Source organism: Lolium rigidum, chromosome 1 (assembly GCF_022539505.1).
Source record: "Lolium rigidum isolate FL_2022 chromosome 1, APGP_CSIRO_Lrig_0.1, whole genome shotgun sequence".
Taxonomy (NCBI): Eukaryota; Viridiplantae; Streptophyta; class Magnoliopsida; order Poales; family Poaceae; genus Lolium; species Lolium rigidum.
The window spans coordinates 21,499,871-21,514,079 of record NC_061508.1 but is presented as its reverse complement, the minus strand read 5'-3'; the positions used below and the strand labels follow the sequence as shown (position 1 = coordinate 21,514,079).

The 14,209-nt window shown below is 39.4% G+C and overlaps 1 protein-coding gene across 1 annotated transcript; it reads right to left on the bottom strand.

Moving 5' to 3' along the window:
• Positions 1-1,028: 1,028 nt before the first annotated feature.
• Positions 1,029-10,812, bottom strand: LOC124685043 (coatomer subunit beta'-1-like). Its single transcript, XM_047219325.1, has 25 exons — positions 10,768-10,812; positions 10,650-10,670; positions 10,428-10,489; positions 10,246-10,300; positions 9,310-9,346; positions 8,890-9,215; positions 8,658-8,789; positions 8,426-8,574; positions 7,824-7,892; positions 7,116-7,266; positions 6,975-7,040; positions 6,263-6,451; positions 5,645-5,785; positions 5,490-5,564; positions 5,187-5,363; positions 5,002-5,093; positions 4,805-4,921; positions 3,937-4,051; positions 3,763-3,834; positions 3,185-3,381; positions 3,008-3,101; positions 2,696-2,802; positions 2,389-2,533; positions 1,933-2,094; positions 1,029-1,512 (listed from the first exon to the last, which is right to left on the bottom strand). Exons 1-24 carry the CDS (start codon positions 10,768-10,770, stop codon positions 1,951-1,953), a joined length of 2,736 nt encoding a protein of 911 aa, XP_047075281.1. The 5' UTR covers positions 10,771-10,812; the 3' UTR covers positions 1,029-1,512; positions 1,933-1,950.
• Between the last annotated feature and the right edge of the window lie 3,397 nt (positions 10,813-14,209).

Sequence of the window (14,209 nt, the reverse complement as noted above, 5' to 3'; positions counted from 1 at the left end):
GAATACCGCGCCACAACAAGTTTGCTACTGTAGGATAGAATGTAAATGGTTGAACTTTCGAGTTTGCAAAATAAGAGATAATTGAACCACTTGAGCCATGCCTTGTTCTCAATGAGTGGAGTATTTCTTAATTCGTGAGGCATATAAATCGGATATATCTTCTTTTTTCCTTGGTGGCAAAAATAGATGACACGCGCCACTGCACTTTACACGACCAGACTGCAGGCACGTACGTGCACTACAATTAAACAAGACACACAAAATAACACAAGCTTGTGCTCTCTGCCGGAAGACACTACTGTATATCAATTCTAGGTATCGAACCAGAACCACAGTGCATATTCGCTCTTACCACCAACAACGTGGCACACAGTGCATACTCGATCCTACCACCAACAACGTGGCAAGCCCAGTAGTGGAGTTGTAGAGAATCATTCTACCAGTCGCGTGGAGGTTGTTCATCTTTCCTTTGGAGTTGGGCGGTGGACAATAGTTAACCATATTAAGCGTCCCTCGAGATCCATTCTATTTCCATACCAATGCACTTTGCATGTAGATCCGATATGGGCCTGTTAAAGTGGCAATGAATGAAAATACCTACCTATACTTTGTAGAACTATGCCTCCCACTTTGCTACTACAAGACTCCAAACCATGGCCTAGAAGCAAAAGAAAATATTGTAACCTCTAATCTCCGAATCTTTCCAGCTTTCAGTACATACTGTCCAAACTGATAAAAGTTCCATGACCCAAGTCCATGAAAGTATGAGTGAAGTTTGTGAAACGACAAGTCAGGTCTGGAGTGCTACTAAAATGGTTCAAAACACAATAAAAGAGCAACCCAACCTTGAGTATAAATTGGTCGATGAACATGCAAATCCAGCTAAAAGTCTAACCAACTACTGCATATATGAGCTGAAGCTTATAGACTATGAGCTTTTAGACAACACCAGCAACCAATATTAGCTTATAAATTTCGAAATAATGAGCGCTGATCAAAAATAATCCTGAGAGTGACACACACGGGATGCGAAAATCATATACTACACGTAACCTCATTGATTACCACAAATTACAGCGGGTGGCTAAAGAAAACTTTGATCTCTTACAGGGTATAATGGCTATTGTAATATGGCACATACTACACATCTCTATAACAATTATTCAAAACCTCCTCGTCACAACCAACTCTGCACCCAACCCACTGACTTTAGTACATGAAAGTTGGGTACGAAAATGTCTTAGGATGAAAGAATTGCCTATATGTTGCTGCTGCAAACAAACCTGCCAGGATCGGTGCAAATAGACTAGCATCCCTCAAGTTAGTTTAGACTTCCTTTCTGGGATTTGGATTTGACCAAGAAGCAGTACATAGCTCACCGGTGAATAAGCATCAACCAATTCAGGTGCTCCATGACAAAACTGGGATTACAATATTACCCTCTGAAAGAACAGGTTCAACCATTGAGCTTTTGTTCCATCATTGGCGCCTACTCATCATGTTGGGTTAGTACTGCAAGAAAAAACATAAGAGTAAATTCAGATAAATTAAGAATAACTGACTTCTTGCTGGAATTACGATTATAAAAGGTAGGTGAAAACAACATTATACATTCAGGCACTATTTATGTAAAAGCGCCCTAATGCCTCCAGGTTCCATTGTAAAATTAGACCAGCCATGTGCCATGTGTAAATAAAGATAAAACATCGCATTCATTAATATAGTGAAACAAAAATGAGAAAAGGATATAACAGTAACAGGGCAGCTCGTAGTATATATATGTATGAATCTGAACCTACTAATTAAGGGCAACAGTTTATATTGTGGTATTTGGATTTGCTTTGAAAGGTATGGAGGCTAGAAGGACTCAGCAGTCCTAGAACTTGGGGGCAAAGCCAGTGAATCACCATAGACAAAAAATTGGACTTTTACATTTGCCAAACAATTCTTTTAGGCTGGCGAAGTTCCTTCATTGTTCGTACCCCACTGTTCCTCACCCTCAGTCCCATTTACAAGAACGGTTTCTTCAGGTTCATCAGTATCAACTTGGACAGCTTCATCGGTGTTTTCCTCCGTTTCATTCTCTTCCATTACCTGAAAGCAAATATATTTTTTCATTTCAGAAAATAATAAAATGGCATCGCATAATAAATCAAACAGAAAATATAAAGTAAATAATGGCATCGTGATTACTGCGAAAGACATAAAGACTGATCTCTAATAACAAAATTGGTAAGTATAATATCATACTCCCTGCGAACATAGTGTCACTGATATAGTACAAAGTTGTACTAAATCAGCCACACTTAGGGAGTATAAGTTTTTATAAGCACCATAGCATATAATACAAGTTGACCAAGGATAAGAAGCATGATGCAAATGCAATACCTCTTCATCAGGCTCTCCACTTTCATCCAGTGCATCTACTTCTTCCTCGTCTTCAATGACCTGCATCCTTTTGAAAGCTTCCACAAGAGTACTGTCTGACTTCTCAGCATAGTTCAAGTACTCATCAGCAGAAGGATAGTGCCCCCTGCCCATAAAAGCCTTATATTATTGCAAAAGATTTACCTACTTCAAAACTATGAGGTGATCCAGATTTTTTTGATAGAAAAATATGCAATCCAATGCAAATCTAAGAAATTGATATCATTGCACCAAGAAAAAAGAAAGCAGTGTATGTGGCAACTTTTACCTCTGGGCAGCAACATTCTGTTCTACTGTAAGTGCAACCTGCCAGTCTTCAAATAAATTTGGATACTCAGCAGGATCTGCCAGAGAGTCTGCAGCTTTAGGATTAACCTGCAAAGGAACAGATGAACAGAATAAGCCAAGGAACAACTGAACAGAAGGACTGAGAGCATAAGAGTGAAAATTCACTGAATAACAGAAAGAGAAACAACTGAACATTGTTTTCTAAAGCCATGGATAACAATACTTGAATGTACTTTTTACTGGAGAAAGACTTGTCAAAAAGAGGCTTTAGAGCATAAGAGTGAAAATTTACTTTAATGAGGTCTTTTCTCCATAATGCTACTATCTCTGAAACTTTGCTGGGAAGATAAGAACGTGCCATTAATGCAGCTTCAGGTATACGATTGCTGTAGAATACAGAAGATGCAGATTTAGCTTTGGAATGGAAGTGCAGAGCAATAAGTAGTTCGTCACAGCAACCAAGACTCACCTGTCTACAAGCAACTGTATGCAATTTTCCAATTTACCAAGCATAAAGAGGCAGAGGAAAGCAACATTGTTTTTCCCGTGCTCTTTTGCTAGAGAAGCAAGCTTTTCGATTCCTCCAGCATCTCCAAGAGAGGAGTACAGTAATAACAAGCCACTTAAATCCTTCGCCTGCAAAAGGCACTCTTCCGCCGCCTCAAGCTGCAATGTGTGATTTGTGAAATGCTCAGAACAAGTTAACACAGATTTAAGCTTACACGATTAGACAATTATATATGTTGAGTTACATAACAATATCCATGGAGAGGAATTTGGGTGAGGAAACCATGGAAGGATACCGTCTCAAAGCTCAGGTGCAAAAGCATGCGTAATCGATTTCTTTTTAAGAAAAAGATAATTGATTGGATTTTTTTTTCAAGTTTCAATCAGAAACAATGATTCAATTCAGAACAATTTGGTAGAAAAAAGGGATCTCACGCTTGGATAAGATCTAAGAACTCAATGAATGAATACTTAAAAACTTGTAAGCAATCATTTTTGCATGTCACCTATGAACACCTTTCATAAAATTTAAGAACCAACCTTGCCAGTGGACATGGCAAGCTCACCCAACTGCTTCCACTTCGATTCACTTTGTGCTTCTACGGCAATATCCTGAAAAATTTAGCACTAACGCCTTTTAGACAAACTTTCCAGCATCGAAGACCTTACAGCAGTGCTCTCTATAAAGCGAAAGAAGAAACACATGCTGTGTACCTTCGCGATTTCTAATTTTCCAAGCTGCACAGCCAAATCAAACTTATAATCAGCATCAGTGGCTATCTCAAGAGCCTCCTCCAACATTCCTCTGGACTCCAAGAAATGAGCAACGCTGCCATATGAAAAAGGGAGACAGATAAGGTTAGATTAAATATGCCAACAGAGAAAGAACAGCAACGCTGCCATATGAAAAAGGGAGACAGATAACTAGATAAGGTTAGATTAAATATGCCAACAGAGAAAGAACACAAAGGTTTATGTCAGTGAGTACATGAAGATACACTAGAAAGCAGTCCGTATTAAATTTTGTCAGTGAGTACATGAAGATACACTAGATACCAATTACACCCAACCTCTGCAACAACGCAACACCCTAGTGTGCATCCGTACTGCCATTAGGGTGTTGCGTTGTTGCAGAGGCTGGGTGTAATTGGTATCTTCTGATATTAACATATTCCCTTTATCAAAAATAAAATTAAATTTTGATTATAGATCAATAGTCGTCAAAAGTCCTATTCGTGAATCTATTTTAGGTGTGATATTGAGATATACGACATCACAATTGCACGATAAGACATAAACAGTGTCAACACGGTAGCGCAATTTAGCAGATAAATGTATTTCCAAGACTCCGTTACTGTTTGGAATAAGAGTGCATTGATTTATTCAGAAACTAGTGTGAACCCCAAACACGTACACCCTCCGTCTCATGAAACATGTCTTAGATTTATCAAAATTTGGATGTCCTAGTCAAACAATAGTGACTAGATACATCCAAATTTAAAAATCTAAGAAAAGTGTCATGGGATGGAGGGAGTATATCATTAAAAGGACCTATCATTGTGGGTCAAAGACACTAACTAACCTATTATATTGCGCCTTTGGTATGGATGGTAAAATCTCGTTTGCACTTTCCAAATCCCCACGCATCACAAGCGTCTTGTATTCAATCAAACTGAGAAGTAATGTATAGCCAATGACACTGCAACAAGCCAATGTATTAGTTGCAGAAATTAACAACAGATGGTACAAAAGAATGGAGGAATATTTAATCAAACGCACTTAAACTGCTTGTCAATAAGATAAACTCGACTTTGATTCGCAAGATATCCCAACAAATACATAGGGCGATCCAAGTGATACATCGTTGTGACCTGTAAATAGTGTATAACCATGCAGAAAAAGAATGTTGCATCACACTATTATCCATGTATGGAACGTGAAAACAAGAGAGCACAGAAACTTACCTCACCACCAACACAATAGTTTAAGCGCCAAGATGAGTTGTTATAAATAAAGCAGTCTCCAACCCAGATCCCTGTTCGCACTCGCTCATTGACCTCATGAAGCAGCTCAAAAGCATCTTCAGCGCCTTCCTCATCCACAGGCTTTCCACCTTCTAGATAAGCAGCAACAACATCTCTCTGCAAGGACAAAATCATAAACAAGACTTCATGCCATGTTTTAAGAAAGGCTTCATATAAGCATGAATTCAAAAGGCACGGGACAGAGAAAGTATGAACGGACATTTAGAGAACGGAATAACTTACGTTGTACTTCAGGATGTAGAACGATGTATCACTTGCTATTGCAACTAGGTCACCACTATCCGCCCAGTAGACATTCTACAGGTTCAGTCAAAACATGCTATTTAAATGTGAACTTCACATATCCATAATTACAATTAAAAAAATGCTGAACTTACCTTGACATTCACATCAATTCGGCGTATTAGTCTACAGTCAGCCCAGTCATAAAAGCAAATGAAGTCACTAGAACACATTGCCAAAAGTACACCGCCAAAGATTCGCTCTGCAGAGAATGCAGGACGGATGGTTTTCTTCTCCTGTAAATCAGATAACTGAAGTTTAAAAAAAATGTTTCACAAATTGGAAACAATAGCACAAAATTACGCAAATGTGTTAGATTAAGATGCCAGATCACGTACTAATTCACATAATCTTATATGATTTCTAGATAAGTGAATGCTGCTGAACACTTTAATGTAAGTAAGGCATTCCCTTGAGCTGAAGTTAAACAATAAGATGCAAAGCATGGCAACAACAGAACTACAACAATCTGCAACCTATATTGCTCTGTAATTTCTTTCACCAAATATGATAAATTATTATCAGAAGCATAACCAATGTACATTAGAGTTAGCAAACACCTAAAACCTAAAACCCTGAAATATATCACGAGAAAACATGAAAATATTGCATCCCCCGAAGTCATCTTAAATGAAATGGGACAAGGCAAATGTGGATCTTTCGCAAAAAAAATTATGGCAAAATGATAGTAATACACTGCTAATATCACACACCTGGAATGATTTATTGAAAAGCTTTATTCTTGATGTACTTTCTCTGATTGCATACTCTCCTTCGGATGACCAAGCGAACTCTAATGCTGATCCAAATGATCTATTCCTCCAAGCCAGTGCTGTATAGATTATGTATTCACCATCTCCGCATACAACTACAAATCTGCCGTTGGGGTTATGCTTCAAGTTCTAAGAAAACAAAAAGATAACTCATAGTTAGATACACTAATCAAGACATGAAGCGATGAATCATACATTTAAAAAAAACTGTAACTTCTCAGTCTAATATAGTTCATATTAAGAATACAAATAAAGGTGACGATTCAATGAAAAGTAGCTCCTTGAAAGATGATCCATGGGTATAGAAGATGCATAATTGGGAATAATGTTCATAGATAACATAAGCATGCAGCATTCTTTAGTGCACACACTAGCAACTCTGCCTGAGATTATCTAAATGCATGCATTGTTGGCAGGGGCATATAAGCAATGAAGCACATAAAAAAAAACTCAAACCTATTGCAGTAAGTAGTTCATATGTTTTTCTTAAAGCTTAAGGATTTAGTTGTCAACAGTCACCCTAAACTAAGAACCAGTTATGCAGATCAAGACGTGGATGAGTAGTGTTTATGCAGGAGTTCAGATAGTTAGATACGATATAACAATACTAGCAAGTGCTAAATTTGAAGAGCAATGTCTCATCCAAAAGTACCTGTGGGTAAAGATCACAGCTTCCCAACTCCTTCACAGCCAGGGGCAATCTTTCCCCATCTGTAGCCTGGTGTAGAACATAATAAGCAATCAGCCAAACTTGTCAATTTGATTGACTTTGTTTACAGAATAGCCAACTGACCTCAAAGTTTGCACCAACACTCTTTATATTCACAGTTTGTATCTCGTTATGTTTTGCCCAAATGACTTTTCCACTGCTATCCATACTTGCAACAGGTACTTCACGGCCCATTTTAATCATAATAGTTCCCTCATCATAACCAATCACCATTCTAGATGATAAGAAAATGGTATTATTAGTTTCAGTACTAGAAACAGGGAGTAGAACAACAAAGCCCAAAAAGTGGGGAAACAAGAAAAGATGTAAAAACTTTAACACCTACAAAAATCGGCATATTGCAAGAAACATATAGGTGACAGAACAGAAGGCATGGAATGATTACTAATAACCATCAGTTGACAATACTAGGTTTTGTTAAGTATGAAAAGAAATGATATTCTGATCAACCAATGGCTAACCAATAATTTGATGCATGCAAAGGTTTAAAAGTAAACATGATAAATTGTAACAAGAACTTCACATTAATATAATGAAGCATGACACCAGTCACATCCATTAGTGATAGGAGAAACATACTACAACATAATACTACCTCCGTCCAAAAAAAATGTGTCTTAATTTTGTCTAGATACGAATTTAGTTAAAAAAGTGTCCAACATGATAAAGGTAAGACACTTATTTTTGGACGGAGTACTTATAATGTTAAAATATTATTTAGGTAGCCAGTGCCCGATAGATAGGTGGCGACACCAATGAAACATAACTTACCTTCTTGATCCCTTCATATATCCAACAGCCCAGACTCGTTCAAGGCCATAGTTTAGCGTGTTTTCAAGCCTACAAAATGAATAAAAGAAGTAAAAGCAAGAACAGTTAGCCATCAGGATATTCACAGGAGTAGACAAAAGTAATGTGCTATCTCAGAGGCTGGCATAGCTAATATTTTTCAGATTGTTAAAAAAGTAGCATCTGGAACAAGAGTAGGAAACTGACAAGGATGACAGTGGCAGTTATCCTTTTATTTCAGACAAATAAGCAAACCTACGAGTGAATTATACTATTACCATACCATGTCGATTATTACAAAAAAAATGGCTCTTAGTAGTTAGTAGAGTTCTCGAGAACTTTTGGGTCCTGCTATAAACTCTAGAGACTCAAGAGCTCATGTCAAGAAGCAAAACTAAAGACTCCAACCAGTCAAAGAAAATAAAATTCGCCATAACATTTGGGGCCAAAGGTACCAGTCAATAAGAGTCTCTAAATCCATTGAGTGACTGATTTTTCTTTTGGGTAAGAACTAAACTATCCAAGCACAGTAATTAGGAAAGGCAGATGCAGTGTTCGCACGTCAGTATAAAATTGAAATCAACCTGTAAGTTGTCGAATGCCAGATACGAACTGTCCCATCTTCAGATCCAGTAATGATTATAGGAAGCTCAGGATGGAAACAAACAGCAGAAACGTTGTGTGTATGGCCTTCAAGTGTCTGAACACAGCTCTTAGTTTGGTAATCCCAGACCTGGTTTACAATAATTATCCATCTTAGGACTTTTCTTAACACCTGAAGGTTCATAACACTACAGAGAGTGCAAAATAAAAGACCTTTGCAGTGGAGTCATCAGAACCAGTAATCAAATAGGGCCTGTCACCACCAGTAAAGTAATCAACACAGTTCACACCCTTTTGATGTCCATCAAGGGTAAAATTTGGATCTGGAGAACCCAAACTCCATATCTGTCGTTTCAGATTAAGTATTAGTGAACCAGATCACTCACATTCATGAGACATAGCTCATACTAACATGAGGCTACAGATGAGAGGGTGTGAAACAGACCTTTGTAGTGCGGTCAAGGGATGCACTTGCGAAAGTGTTAGTATCCTTAGGATTGAAAGTAACCTGCATGACATAGTGTGAATGCCCCTCAAAGATTTGAGTGCACATCCACCCTTTGTCCCAGTCCCACAGCTTTATCAACATGTCATCAGATGATGAAAGCACATATGGAAGAGTTGGATGGACTGCAACACATCTGATGTAATCAGTATGAGCGTCGATAACTTTAACTTTGTCCATAGTATTGTAGTTGTAGACACGAATGTGCATATCATCTGCACCAGCTACAACCCATTGTTTCCTTGACACAAATTTTGCCGACCGCACTGAAATTATGTTCAAATATAGACCATACAGTTAAGTCGGTTCCAGATTCCAGCACAACTTTTATTCTCACGTGAACATAAGTATGCTGTATACCTGGCAGCTCTGAAGTTTCAAATGATTTCACCATGGTCTGCAAGATATAGAAAAACAAGCATATTAAAGAATCAAATATTTCTGTTCAAAGGAATAAAATAATCTAATACTGGGGGTCAACTTTTAGACTTCTATACGGCAGTACACCATAGATGTAGTTGATCAAACTAAATTACTCGACAAGAATTTATTATCTAATAGAGTTGTTTTAGAAATATAAAATAGTTGTTCTAATTCTGCGGGCCAACTTTTAGACTTATATACAATAGTTGTTTTAGATTTATTACTAAAAGGCTAAAACAACTAAAACAACGACAAGAATCATGGAACGGAGGGAGTAGTAAATAAATTATCTTATGCAACAAACACGTGGAGGGGAGCCAGGGGAAAGCTTTTAACATCCTACACCACAAATGCATAAAACTCATTTGGACTTATTGTATCTTAGATAATAAATCAACCAAATCTAGATAACGAATAGTACAAGATGTACAGATGTCCCTTTCATATTTGGCAATATAATAAGAATGCAATAGTGCTCACAGGAGTGAACCTAGACTTAGTCCCCAGAAAATGAAGTCCAGGATGGAGTTAGGTGGTGAAATTCTTACAGGAGTTTTTTATTTTTTGCAAAGCTTACATACAATAATTGGACCTACGACCTGAGAAATTCTCCATAGCTGACCAATAAGCAAGAATACAGATCGTGAACGGCATCAAATACATCGAAAACCAAGCTAAAGCATTGGCAGTTGATGCAGCTGAACCTTAATAGTATGAAGCATTCATGTGTAAGTAAGTAGTTGGTTCCTCTTTTTGTGTGTGGGGATGTTAGTACTTGACCGATTGGCATAAGTTCAAAGTCCAATACGCAACAGTTGCTTCACGTCATATAACAGAAACAAGTAAACTTAAGAAACAGCTCGAGCCCCTTGCCTGCGACTGATAGTCCCAGATGCACACACTTCCCGAGTACAAGCTGGCCAGGATCCTGCATCAGTGCAAAACCAGTAGTTAGCGATGGCGCATAATCAAAGCATATGAGCACCGACAGCCACAATGCGACTCAAGTGTAGTACTGAACACGGCGCCCCGAGAGAGAGAATGGTAGCACTTGCCATGGCTCCGTGGGGTGCAGATCCACCGACTTGACCCTCTCCGACCGCTGCGCGAACTTCCTCTGATCACCACAAACAACAACGAAAAATGAGCACGGAATCAGCTGTCAGCCATACCTAACTAACTAACTCGCGCGCGCGCGCGCGCAGCGCGAGGAAACAAAGGGAACATAACAGCAGCTGGACCGAGATCCAGCGCGGGGGGCGAGCGGGCGCGCGCACCTTGATCTCCAACCTGAGCGGCTGCGGGGAGCACAAGCAGAAGACAACACTGGTCAGATCTCGGCGAGCACGGATTGCGGTAGTAGAAGAGGTTGGAGATTCGGGGGCGAGCGCGTACCATGGTGGCGACGGCGCGGCTGGCCGGCGGGTCGAGCGGCCCGCGGGTTAGGTGGATCGCCGAGATCTGCCGCGGCGGGTTGGTGCGGCGCGGCGCGGCGAGGCCGGGTGGGAGCGAGCCAGATCGCGAGCTCGGCGGAGGAGCGACGCAGATGGGAGAGAGAGAGTTGATGAGGGAGGAGGAGGGGGTTTTGTGCGTATTTTATTTTACTTCGGTTTCAAAAATGTGAGTACATGGTTGGAGACTTCATACTTTCGGACGAAGTATCCAAAAGAAAATACTTTCGCACCAAGCTATACCGTACAAATGCAACACAAAGTTGGAAACTCAACTTACAACTTATAAGTACATGAACCGTGTTGTATTTTCTATGGTGTAGGATTCCGCTGAGAGCTGAGTTAATTCTCAGGTACACCCTCATATGTGAACGTCTTATATTTTACAATAAAGGTGAAAGAAAACGGCAAAGAAAGCAATTCAAAAACTGGGGTTCCACTTTACGGGTCATGGTGATCTCCTATCTTATGTACTCTCCCGTCAGGTTTATTAGTTTTGCATGTATCTCTAGGTCATCAATTTGATCTATATATAATGCAACTATAACATATAAAAATATACCATTACAAAAAAAATCTAATTATATATGTTTTATTATATATATATGGATACATGCTGGACAAATAACACGGCCGGAGAGAGTGCACTCATGTGGTAAGTAGTCTATGGAGAACCCAGTTGTGTGTTGTTCGTGGCAGCAAACTACATGTTACCAATTATTTGGGACTTCAACCATGAAGTGATGTAGCAAGAGGCTATTTCCCATAAGGATGATTCCTGGATTAAGTGCTTTGAAGCTTTCCCACCGTGGGTTGTTACTTAGCACAGGTTGTCGGTTTTATCAGGTAGTTGTCTTACTTTTCTGCGTTGTTATTGTGTGCGTTCTTCTGTACATCATGTTTTTTTCTATTTTCGCCACCAATCCGTGAACATCTGACCAACTCTTGAGCTTGAGGTAGGACCTCATCACTAATGCTCGAGGTGCTGCCCAAGCTCGGCTTCCCAGCGGCTGGTGTGTGACCCTACCGTTGTTGCAAAAGAGAAGAAATAAAAACTATAAATTCCCTCTTAGAGTGGAGCTTTTTCTACCTCAAAGTTCTATGGATCGAATCAAATTATAGGGGACTGCTATAGATGTTCTTTTAAGGGAAATCCTAGTGGCATTAGAAACACATACTTCTCTAGTTGATGTGCCACTTCAATTGCTTTTATTAGATAGTGCCGAAACGAGATTTTCGGTATCATACTAGTTGATGGCAACAACTCTGTGTGTACCAACTCGTTGGGATTCCAAGTGCAGATTGTTGTAGTAAGCTTCTTTCCCCCACAAGGGTGACTCCAGGGTTTATATCGAACTCTCGAGAAATTGTAAGGGGTTGATTCATATTCTCCTCTTCTAGCAACCTGCAAAGCCAAGTTTTTGTCTTATGTACCCAACTCCACCGTGTGGTTATCAAGCACAAGGTTCCGTGTTAGTAGTATGAAATATAAATATAAATTAAGTAAATTAAAACAAGTAAACTAAGCAAGCAAGAATAAGACAATGAAAGGATGGTTGTTTTTGGGTTTTGTGTGTTTGCAAGTGAATAAGTATTTTTGTATTTTCGAAATAATAAATGGCAAAAAATATAAAGTATGGTAGTTGTGTTGGAAATGTGTTTCTAATGGTTAAAAATGGAATGAGGTTCATGGATTCACTTGTCTACTCTTTTTTTTGGTTGTAGTGGATACAAACAATTAATCAAAGACATAATATTGGTGGAGCTTCAACATGTTTTTGATAAGCATTCATATAGGCATCACGTCCTAACATGCTTTGCATACAAGTATACTCCTCATGAAAGGAAAAACTCCAAGTAATCTTGAATTAAGAATCAATCGAGTTTAGCCTCGGGTAATGACATAATGTTTGAATCACAAATAGGGTACCATGAACAAACAAGATTAACAAGCTGTCAAGAGATAATTATAGCACATGAATTCACTGGATCCCTAGCGATGCACCAAAAGAAAAGGTAAATACCATAGTAGATCTTGAATTTGATGTCACTATTTAATCACTACCACCAAGCCACTCAGTGTAATACACACTTCTCCCCACACATGCTCTTGCATACAAGTTGGGTCAGAAAAAGTACTTAAGAATGGGGTACATGATATGCATCTATCAATACATCTTACACACAATAGGTTCTAATATCATATATCAAATCACAGAATAAAGATCCACCACATAGGAATTAAATATATTACCATAATCATGTTGGGCAGAGATCTATGAAGAACAAGAGAAAAATAGATCAAGCTACTGCCACAAATCCATAATCCAGAGGTGGACTACTCTCTCTTCATCATGGTGATGATGGTGGAGATGTGAAGAAGGTAGAGATCCCTCCGGCGACGGCTCCAACGTAGTTTTCCCCTCCAATATTCGCTGGTTCTGGTCTGTTTTGATGTTTCGGTGTTTCTACAATGCTCTCCTCGAGGAAGCCTCAAGGGGTCCTTTATATAGAGATTTTTAGGTCAGACGGAGTCCATGGGCGAAAGAATCAAACGAATGGGAAGACCGATGAGGGAAAGAGCACGGGTGGGCTCTTGTGGCCCTCTCGGCCCTTCTCGTGAGGTCCAAGTGCTCCATGTGCTTCTCCTGACGGAATTTTGATATCCCCAGAATCCTAGCTTCGTTTGACTTTGTTTAGGTCCATGAAAGCTAAAAATACACAAAACAAGGTTTTCATGTCCTGCAGGTTATAACCAAAATAAAGGGATCATTGGTAAATCCTTAAAAATCAATATAAACATGGACATAACTGAAAGGATCGTATGCCGCACCTAGAGGGGGGGTGAATAGGTGCTAACCAATTTTTAGTTCTTTTTCAATTTAGGCTTGACACAAAGGGTAAATTCTCTAGATATGCAACTAAGTGAATTTACCTATATGACAAGGCTAACAACTAAGCAAGATATATCTGAGCAATATATAGAGAATAGGATAGAGGTAACCGAGAGTGGAGCACGCGATGACACGGAGATGATTCCCGTAGTTCCCTTCCTTTGCAAGAAGGTACGTCTACGTTTGGAAGAGTGTGGTTGCTACGAAAGCCAAACCAACAGCCACGAAGGCTTCACTCAGATCTCCGGTGAGCAACGCCACGAAGGCCTAGCCCACTTCCACTAAGGGATTTCCTCGAGGCGGAAACCGGGCCTTTACAAGGTTCTTGGGGCACACATCCACAACCAAATTGGAGGCTCCCAAATCTGTTACAACACAACAATCAACAACAATACATCAACACAAATCAACTAGGGAACCAAATAGGAACACTAGCATGAGATCCCTCAAACAAGAGAGGGAGAAATGAAGAACGCTTCGGTGAGGATGTAG

Bases quoted from the DNA above. Each gene is read 5' to 3' on its own strand.
- LOC124685043 (XM_047219325.1), bottom strand. The intron at 8,790-8,889 runs GTCTGTTTCACA...CTGAAACGACAG, and splicing joins CCCTTGACCGCACTACAAAG to ATATGGAGTTTGGGTTCTCC. The intron at 8,575-8,657 runs GTCTTTTATTTT...ATTGTAAACCAG, and splicing joins CTGATGACTCCACTGCAAAG to GTCTGGGATTACCAAACTAA.